The sequence below is a fragment of the Wolffia australiana genome, chromosome 1, assembly GCF_029677425.1.
Source record: "Wolffia australiana isolate 7733 chromosome 1, ASM2967742v1".
NCBI classification, from domain to species: Eukaryota; Viridiplantae; Streptophyta; class Magnoliopsida; order Alismatales; family Araceae; genus Wolffia; species Wolffia australiana.
In genome coordinates this window covers 12787641-12797755 of record NC_135835.1, presented here as the reverse complement: position 1 = coordinate 12797755, position 10115 = coordinate 12787641, and the positions used below count along the sequence as shown (strand labels likewise).

At 42.0% G+C, this 10115-nt stretch overlaps 1 protein-coding gene across 5 annotated transcripts; it reads right to left on the bottom strand.

The window, feature by feature from the left end:
* LOC144707259 (TLC ATP/ADP transporter) lies at positions 1-9448 on the bottom strand. Of its 5 annotated transcripts, XR_013582435.1 has the most exons (15): positions 9274-9447; positions 9021-9185; positions 8845-8943; positions 8644-8778; positions 8482-8550; positions 8306-8402; positions 8127-8229; positions 2084-2294; positions 1864-1995; positions 1649-1780; positions 1477-1557; positions 1300-1416; positions 1098-1208; positions 890-984; positions 1-177 (listed from the first exon to the last, which is right to left on the bottom strand). XR_013582435.1 is itself a non-coding variant. In XM_078580414.1 (14 exons), the coding sequence occupies exons 1-13, from the start codon at positions 9373-9375 to the stop codon at positions 1122-1124; spliced, it is 1530 nt and encodes a 509-aa protein (XP_078436540.1). In that variant the 5' UTR covers positions 9376-9447; the 3' UTR covers positions 738-984; positions 1098-1121. The 5 variants fall into 5 exon arrangements, 3 of the variants coding, with proteins under 3 accessions (XP_078436540.1, XP_078436541.1, XP_078436542.1); XM_078580414.1 differs by lacking the exon at positions 1-177 and having other exon boundaries at positions 738-984; XM_078580415.1 differs by lacking the exon at positions 1-177 and having other exon boundaries at positions 738-984; positions 1864-1977; positions 9274-9446.
* Positions 9449-10115: the final 667 nt, after the last annotated feature.

Genomic DNA, 10115 nt, shown 5'->3' with positions numbered 1-10115 from the left:
TCCAACCAATCACAACCAAAGTCAAGACATTCATGCTCTCCAAGTACTCAAGTATTGCAAGAGTACATTCATGTACAGTGTGAAAGTCAAATCCATGATAATTGAGATCAATTTAAAACATTGTTAGGCTTCAAAACATTACCAATGGTTTAACAGCCGGATTTGCTGCTCTCAACCCTACACATTCATTAAAGGGCCGACATTAGGCAAACCATGCAATGGCCAACAAATAGACGATCTCAAGCTTAAGATTACGCTACATAGTGGTTTTGATGCCTAAAAACTGCCTGTTTTTATACCTATTTATGGGATTTATACAAATCTCTCATGAGAGTCAATAAAAGATGTAGTGTCAATTTCACTGTTCATCCTCTAGATCACTGCTTTAGTTCCCCTTATCCTCAAAGGGGAAACGCCTGATACCAAGTGCTCTAGTTTGTCATCTTGAATTTGCGAAGAATACACGTTAGACAGTATTTTGCATCTTATGGATTCAAATTTATGCAGTCGATATTATAAAAGGCTTCTTTTATATTTTCTCAAATCTCGTTTGTATTCGCTCAGTTAATAAAACCGAATAAAATTAACACAAGTTGATCAAATCAAGAATATTTGTTTAAGTATGTGTACTTCAAGTGACAGTCAATCTCATGGAAAAATTGTTTTTAAAAACATCAGCCCCGACTAATAGGTGTTTCGCAAACCTTAGTTTACTCGTTTTAAATGGAACGTCATAATTCTCATATCAACAGTTAAAACTAATTGTATCCTCAAGAAACTCAAATTTGAGGGTTTCGTCCAAGAAGCATATGAGGCTAGTTATGGTAGACTGCTTTGAAGAATAATTTAAGCAACATCAAATCCATAAACGATCAGAGAAGCCACTAACCGTATGTTTAAGGATGGCCCCTGGAGGAGTCACCCTGGCGCCCTTTAATAGTTGTCTTCTGGAGGACTCTACCCGCATCAGTTCTAGCCTGCGCACTGGCATAAGCATAAAGTCAAGGATTGAACGACCTCTGAAAACCCAATTTTCAGAGAATCACTAATTCTTTGAGAAATAAATAGAGGAAGAGCTAGAGAGAGAGACGAGAAACCTTCTGGTCAGTCACTCGCGCAGTTCATGTGATGGAACCAGAGAGAACCTTGGCAAGATGAGACTGTCGTTGCCCCAGGTGAAAGGCTATGCAAAACCATATAACGCAAAACTATACACAAGAAACATTTTTTTTTTGATTGAGCCCATTACGCTGTTTGAAAATGGGCTGAAATGGGCGGGCAAAGGGATAGGGGAAATACCGGCAAGATGGCCAGGGATATCATGGAAACGCTCTCCTTTAGAGTGCCGAAAAGTAGCTTAAACATCCCTGCTGCCGTTGCATCCCCAAGCCGCTGAACGATCACGTCTATGCAAATCTGGGCCAGTTCATGTCACTAAGACTTTCCTAGGCCATGAGTTCAGTCTAAGACGCTCACCTTGGCTTTGTACTTCTCTTCCTCTGAAACAACAGTAAAAAGGAGTTCCCTCCCTGGTCTTGTGACAACATACGTGTTTACCTGGAAGAATATACGGAGATGCAGAGAAAATGAGCCTTTCGAATCATACTCCACCTGAATGTGTCAATGGCTGGATTTGAGTTTGGCCAACCTTTCTAAGAATCTCAGATACCGCAACGGCTATCCACGTTGGCCAGATAGCGATGACAATCAAATTTGAAAAGGCAACAACTGGGGCGGCGCAGATGGCGGTGGTTACACCAGCAAAGGTGAGGATGCGAGCCTGGAATTGAAAAGTACTTTAAAAACGAGAGATAAAAAAAAATTAATGAAAAAATAGTTGCCAGGGAAAGAATAAAGACATACAGTTAATGTAAGTTGACCGACAAGTATGAAAACCGCAATAAGACTGTTGATCTCTGCAAATAATTTCCTTCTTCCAAGCGAACTTGCCGTGCTCGATGCAATAATTGTCACTTTCTTCCAGAGAAAATAAACCTTTTACTTAGCAAAAACACGTCCAGGAACTACCGGAGTGAGAAAGAAGTGCATGCGCCAATGGATTATGATGGATTCGCTCAATTACCTGGAAATAAAAGAAGGATGATATCACAGCACTCAGCCCCAGGAACGTGGACACGTATCTCAGGTACGCTGATTTCATTATGAGATACAGGCCTTCAAGTATAACACACATGTGTGGTTTGACCATTGACTCCTGCGAATTAGAGGAGCTAGCTTTAGATCTAGGAGTTTCAATTTCATTGGCCTCAACATGTACAGCAGACGTCTCATCTCTGAAAGGGCAAGGAAAGAAATATAAATGACCTTGGATACAAAGGTATATTTATTGACCAAATGCATAGAGGGAAGTGATGTATTCAGGTGATAAATAGCCTGAGTGAAAACATATTCATACAGAAGTAAAACCGTTCTTGTAGAAAATACAGAACAAAAACTTCACAGAACAAAGGTCTGAAGCCCCAGATGATTAGACAGACAAATTTCATTGTCGAGCCTGCCTTATATCTGTTTGTAGTTTACTTTTCCTTCATCGACTGGAGCAAAAAGCTGCACGAGTCTCCTTAGGTAACCATAAACAAACTTAACATCGGCTTCAGTCATGAATATTTACGCGATAATTGAAAATTTATCTTTCTTCAAAGAGCTTCTTGACCGTGATTTGCAAACGCAGAAAGAATAACACCACAAAGTCCACCAACAGTTCTCCAAAACAGATCAGAAGCACGAACGCTTTATTACAAGAAACGCTTCATTACAAGAAAATAAAAGAAGCTCGCTCATGCCTACCAGTCTGGGCCCATCTGATCATTGGGATAGGGCCAGCCTATAGCCCTTATTCTGGGGTTATCATTATGATGAGGGTCAATATAAGTACCCTGTAAAAACGTTTGGGTTTGCTTATGAAGTTCTCGGTTGTTTTCTGGATCTGCCGAGCTGCATCAGGCTAGGAGGCATCCTGCTGCATTCAGCAGGGTGAAGACCTCCACTATCATTAGCTCTCTCTCCCCCTCCCTCCTCCCTCCTCCACCGTTAGGGTTCCCCTGCAGGACTGGTAAGCTCTATTCAAGAGAGTCAAGGAGCCTCGGTATCAGAGAAGGGTCAACCAGGTGTGATTGTTCATGCAAATCTATTCTACTTCTTCCGTAGCCTAAACTGTCTTTCTGGGAGAGTTGTAACATGTCCGGGTCGAGTGAATCTCGTACTACTCCACCCCTATCACACCGGTGCCATAGAAAGAGCCATGACCCCGCTCCAATCTTTCTATTGTTGAAACGCAGCGGAATCATCAGGGAGAGCTCATTTTTTGCCATAAACCTAGATTCTGGGAGTCCACCATCTGGACATAACTTTATTGTCGGAGAGTGCTGTGGTGGTCAGCATTAAGTCCAGGATGAAAGTATGAGAGTACAATTATCCACGTTCATAGTCATTCATCAGCTGAGTGTGTGAAGTCATGTTACGATTTCCTGAAGGTCCCTGACGTATTCAAGCTGAGGGAACCCAACATACTTGAATGGTCCGAATATGTCAAGATGACATTGCAAGGTTTGTGGAAGCTCTCACATCTGACTTCTTATCTGCATCCTCCAATCCTCTCTACGAAGTGTGGCTTGAGGCTGATTGCTCTACATAAGGTATGGCTCATTCAGGCGGACGAACCTACTGCAGAATGCAACCCTTTACAGTCGCCCTATGTTAAAAACGAATGGGGAAAAAATCACCAGACACACTCCAAACACAATTACAAAGCTTATATAGCTGTCCTTGTTCGGTGCTTGATTTTTCTTGTCCTAGGAAGTACGAGAGTTCTTAAATAAGCATCCGCATTAGTGATTATCTGGAATGAACCGGATCACCACATAGCAGTTTGAGAAATCAGTGGGGAGGAGATAAAGAGAGGAAGAAGAGAGAGAAAGTAGAGAGGGAGTGAGATAATGGAGAGAGGGAGGAAAAACTACACACAAATTAGGGGCCAAAAAAGATCTTATTTAGATCAGAAAAAGACCCCTTATTTATAGCTTTACAATGAAGAATCAAAGGGAGGGAGGTGACCATACTAGGGAGGTGACCAGACCCCTTCTAACGGCCATATTTTTTTTAAAAATATGGCTGTTAGAAGGGCCTGTCCAACGGCTATAAATTTATAGCCGTTGGACAGGATGGATTTATTGGGTCATTTAATGACCCAATATCCACCTTTAGTGGGTTTAATATTGGGCCCATAGGGACCCAATATTAAACCCTAATCGGGCCCACTATTGGGCCCTTAGTGGGCCTTACGTGGACCCTTAATGGGATTTGGGCCTGCCCTTTTCCTGCATTTATCTTGGTCTTTTTTATATGATTACAATGGCCTTAGGCCCACTTAGTTAGTTGTTTCATCTTGCTTCTTGGGCTCATGATCTAACACAGTTAAAACCCAGACTCAGAGGAATGAGCTTATGTCTAAAAAAATCGAGTTCACAAATTTATTTCAAGCCTTAATACACTATTTGGTACACTCAAGACCTTATTCACCAATAGGGAACGAAGCTCCACTTAGATGCTGTACGCCTCGGCATTAGAGAGAAGAGTCACCTGCAACATGTAACCATGGATCCTACCCGAGAAACCACTGCCTTTGGAATTAAAATATTCAGCAAGAAACCCCCCCCCCCCCAATTGTGGCCTCACCAATTCCTGGAGTCAGATGATCTCCTCCGAAACTCATCTAAGGCACACCTCTGGTGTAGCCACTGTGGCAAACAACGCCATACAAAAGATACTTGTTGGAAGCTCCATGGCAAACCCAAATCGAATCAGAAGAAGGCATTTGTGAGTCAAACACATGAGCTTCCTTGGGGATCCCCACATTTGTAGGCTTTGGCCAGTACCATAACTCAAGAACGGGCTCTGAAACGATACTTGATGTAGGCTCCTATCGGGGGAGGGGGCTAAACGATAAGGAAGAGAGGTTCCTGGGGTAGAAAGGAGAAACACGAATGATCCGAGGAGAGGTCAAATGAAAGAGGCAGAGATCAATTGGGGACAAGCCGCCTGAAGACGTGGTGAGATAGGGTGATCACTTAGGTGGGTATCAGAAAGGAAGAGAGGGGACTTAGACATGGAGAGACAAGACAAGTGACTTACATAATTCTTTTTGGCTGCCCTCTTAAAGGGAGTGCATCCCTGTTTAAAGGAAATACATAATCACCAAATGACAATGCCCTGGTGGATTAACATGACAAGACTACCCCAAGATAGGTTGAGGATCATATCAGGCTCCTCAATAGGGGAGACCCTGAGTACCTCCACGATGTCCACAGCTGCCTCTGTTGAGGAAGAAAAGAGGCTGTGACAAGTTCTTGACCGGATGCACCAGATGGTGACAGCTGCATCCATCGCACCCTACAACTTTTTTGGTAAATTTCCTTATGTTTATACGAGTTTCAATTCTAAGAATGTACAGAATGAACATCAACAATTGTGTGACCTTTGGATACTTGATTCAAGAGACACAGATCACATGACCCTGCACAAACACTTCTTTCTCAACTACCTACAAAATACTGGCTGCTAATAGCCATCTGACTCCTATCAGTTGCATCGGCACAGTTCCTATTCTGAACATTGGATTTTTTCAAGGCACCCTCCATTTCCCATGTCTATCAGCCAACCTGGTCACTAATTCCATGTTCCATGTTTTGCTTATCACTAAAAATGGGTGTGATCTTTTGATTCAGACGACCAGGCAGAAGATTTGACTCTTGGAAGAGCGCCAGGGCTTGTACTTCCTTGAGGAGCAGGCTGGTCTGAATGCCCCTAGATTTGTCCTGAAGGCCTTTCAGAGTACCACTTGCACCTCAAGCAAGGCAATTTTGCTTCAGAAACGACTTGTACATCTTTTTTTACAGACTTTTTTTATGTCTAATATTTCCCAAAATCTGTAATTTTTTGTGCTTTGGATCTTGTATTTGACCACAGCCAATTGGCTAAGCACACACATGCTCATTAAACTGTAACTAGGTCATTTTAAAATATTTGATAATTATTTTCGGGCCCTCTCCAGGACCGACTACATGACGCAATTAATGGTTTATTACCTCCAGAGAAGATTGTATTAGGATTCTATGGTTTATATTTAATGCCTCAAACATCAGACACTGCTCAGATTATTATCAAATTTTTATAGATGATCCAGTTGCAGTTTAAAAAGAGGATTCAACGTTTTCCTCAAACAATGTGAAAGATAATGTAAATCATGAACTGCAGCTGTACAAGAAATCTCATGGATAAATACACCTCAACAAATTGGAGTAGCTGAAAGGGAAAATGGGCTGTTAGATGTTACTTTCTTCAAAAAAATCTCTTAGATGTTAATATAGTGCCCCTTAGCAAAAATCATGTCCCTACCTACTTGTGGGGAGATGCATTATTGACTGTCACACATCTACTAAATACTTAGCCTGTGAGAGTATTGGGGAACAAAAGTCCAGTTGAGGAACTTGAGCAACATGTATCTGGCATTCGGTTGCAGTCTCCACTTCCCTTGAAAGTCTTTGGCTGCCAAAGCTATGTACACTACAGTGCTGCAAGGAAGTTAGACCCTAGAGTGCTCAGGTGAATTTTCGACTATTATTCTGTGACCCATAAGGGTTATTGACAGAGTAATTGTGACAATACCTTGTTTATAAAAAAAAGTCAGCCAGAATGGTTCTTTTTCCTAGTTTTCGTAGATGACGTGATTCTGAAAGGAGATGATCCAATAGAAATAGAAAGGCTGAATGATCAATTAGTAAAGCGTTTTGGATTTTAAGAGATTAGGTAAACTCAAATAGATTCTGGGCATAGAAGGGACATGCTCAGAGGGAGAGATAGTATTAACACAGCTAAATCTACCTTGGGTCTTTTGAACAACATGGGGATGATTCGGTGCAAACCTGCATCCATACCAGAAGACCCCGTTATTAATCTAGGGGTTGAGGAAGATGACCCACCGGCTGATTATAGCAGATATCAACGCCTAATAGGAAACTGATTTATATTACACACACCAAGTCTGATATTTCATACACTGTTGATCTGTTCTGCCAATTCATGCAAAATTCTTGAGAGATGCATGAAAGGGCAGTTCTCCGGATACTCAGATACTTGAAGGGAACACTATGATATGGATTATTTTAAAGAAAAATATGCAAACAGATCTTGAAATTTATACTGCCACTGATTCTGCAGGGAAAATCAAAGTTCAAGGATCTACTCTAGGGGTTTTTTTCTGAAACATACTTCTATAGGGTATTGTCCTTTATTGGGAGAGAACCTGATCTCTTGGCAGAGAAAAAAACAACATGTTTCGCTATCCAGTGTTGAGGGTCCAGACACATGGCATATGTGAAGCACCATGGCGCAAATCCATCCAAGAAGATTTGAAGATACCATTTAAAACCCTCATCCAGCTATTCTGCAACAACAGATTAGCCATAGAGATTGCTCGGAATCCAGTTCATCATGATAGAAATAAGCACGTGGAGGTGGATCAACACTTTATCAAAAAAAAATGTAGGGAGGGTTTATAAGCACACCCCATGTAAAGTTGGAAGACCAATGATCTAATTTCTGTAGCGCCTCCCATCCGAGGGAAATATATGTCTTGTTTCTCGGCTCCTTCTGCTCTTCTTCTGAAGCTTTCTCACACAGACCTAAAGCTTTTCCCACGGGATTCATGGAGGCTCGCTGCAAGGATTGAATCTCTCTACCTCCCTTGTTTGCTTTTCCACATCCTTACATTGTGGAACCCTACATTTGGGATATCCTCAAATGATGATTGTCATCTTTTTTGAAAGAATCCTCAAAGGATGATACATCGCAGAATCACAGGCGTTGATAGACCCAATCAAATATTCACCAGAAAAATCATGGTTTCACCTAAAATATTATTTCATTTATTTGGGGATTCTCAGAAAGAGCAAATCATGAGCTAAAAAGAAAATTTTCAAGCCGTTTATGGTGTTTCCACAACTGAGAAACGATGAATTGGAGAGAATTATTAACGAACTATGAAGAATTTATCACTTAATGAAAAAAACTCTAAGATAGACTAAAAAGAAAATCACCGTAGAACAGACCTAATAAGAGATAGTTCCTCAGATTCTTGTCCATTTTCAAAATAAATGCCTTTTGCAGACTGAGCGGCAAGCTCCATGAGAAGCGCAGAAAACAAAAGCAAATCTGAGGAAAGGAAGATTTGTGAACAGTTTAGGACTGTAAAATAATGAGCTGATAACAAGAAAAATCAGACGCATACATGGGCCAAGCCACGCCATCCCTGCGGCAAATAACGAACCAAATAATTGTCCAAACGTTGCTCCAGCGCCGATAAAGCCAAATAATCTGGAACCTGACTGCAAAGTGAAAATTATGTTATTGTTTCTAATAAAAAACACTAAGAAAGCAACGGATCGATTCCTCAAAGCAGACTACCTCATTGTCCATTATGTCAATCACACGTGCCCAAGTTGATGAAACGGTTATAAGATTCATTAGGGCGACCTTCAGAATAGATGAACATGCATCAGATGACTTAATAGGTGAGGGCCGAAGATGAAATAATTTCGAATAAGATGAGTTAGGTCTCCTTTATACCCATAAGAAAAGCAATACTCTGACAGAAACATAGAGCAACCCATGGTTCCCCCATCCTGAAGATGGGTTAATTTTGTCCTCAACAGCACTTAAATTACTATTCTCTTCAGAGGGAGTAGTATAAGAAGCTGAAACCTGGTCACACGAGAGGATGAGTATTAGAAAAAACGCACCTAAAGAGACGTAATCTGAACTCTTCACCTCGGAAGAAGGCCCTGATCTTTCGCGTGAGGACGCATGCCATGATACGAAGAACAATAGAAGGGAAATGCTGAAGAACCTGTGTATGAACACCAGTGCCTGAAATTAGACGAGCGCTCGTATCACTACGGACAAACGTGGAGGTATTGAAATGCGGAAACAAAATTTCGACGTACTCTTCCTTTAGAGATGTTTGGCACAGAAAATATAGTGGTGGTGAGAGGAGCAGCGATCAGCGTGAGAAGCAACGACCCCACGAACAAACTCGGCAAGTTTCCAAGCCCCAAAGATATCGCCCCTTCGTCCCGAAGAGGAAGGATGACGAAGTACGCGCTTAAGACCTGCAAATCATCGCCGAAGATCATCTCCCTTGAATTTTCAAATTCCGCAATCGCATCGAAAAAACGACTTTCCGAGAAATCAACTCACGAAGAAGAAACATAGCGAGGAGTGGAGCAGCGCCGGAATTTCTCGAGGATGAACAATTACGATCGACGACACAATCGCTTCAACCCGCGATGGCAACGGCATGTTCCAATCGATTCACTCTGCTCTGAGATCGGGATCGTCTCCCGATCTACATCGCCGATACGACGGGACTAATTCAATTAAAGTATATAAAAGCAAACAGATACGGAGAAAAGACATCCATACCCTCGCATAGCCTTATAATAGATGACAGGATCAAATATCATTATATCAGTTGCCACAAATTCTAGGGATCGGCACGCGTCATCCGTCGCATCATGCGTCACCGTGATGGAAACGTGATGGCTGACGTGACGGTGACAGTGACGGTGTTAGGGGTCCGTGATGATGAAGTGACGGATGACGAAGTGGTCGTGACGGGTGCCCAGGATGCGTGATGTGACGGAATGTCCGTCACGAATGACCGTCGTCGCGGAATTTTTTAAAATTTAAAAAGGACAGAAAATACATGTAAAAATCATTATTTTTAATCTCTTCGACGGTGGGATTTCGCGATGTGATGCGGCCAATACAATTTCCTGGCATTTTGGACAGAATTCCCTGTTTTTTTTTGTGAGCGCAAACCGATGCTGCCTATAAATAATTGGAGATGTACCCCTCCGTTCAAGTAGGATTTTATTCACGTCACCTGTAACGGTGACACCGTCACCGTGATGGGGACGTGACGGGACGCCCTATGGAGGGACGGTGACCGGAACGTGACAGTTTTTTTTGCATATGCTGGGATGCATGACGGGACGGTGACTTGATAAATGTTTTGTCACGTCGTCGTCCATCACGTT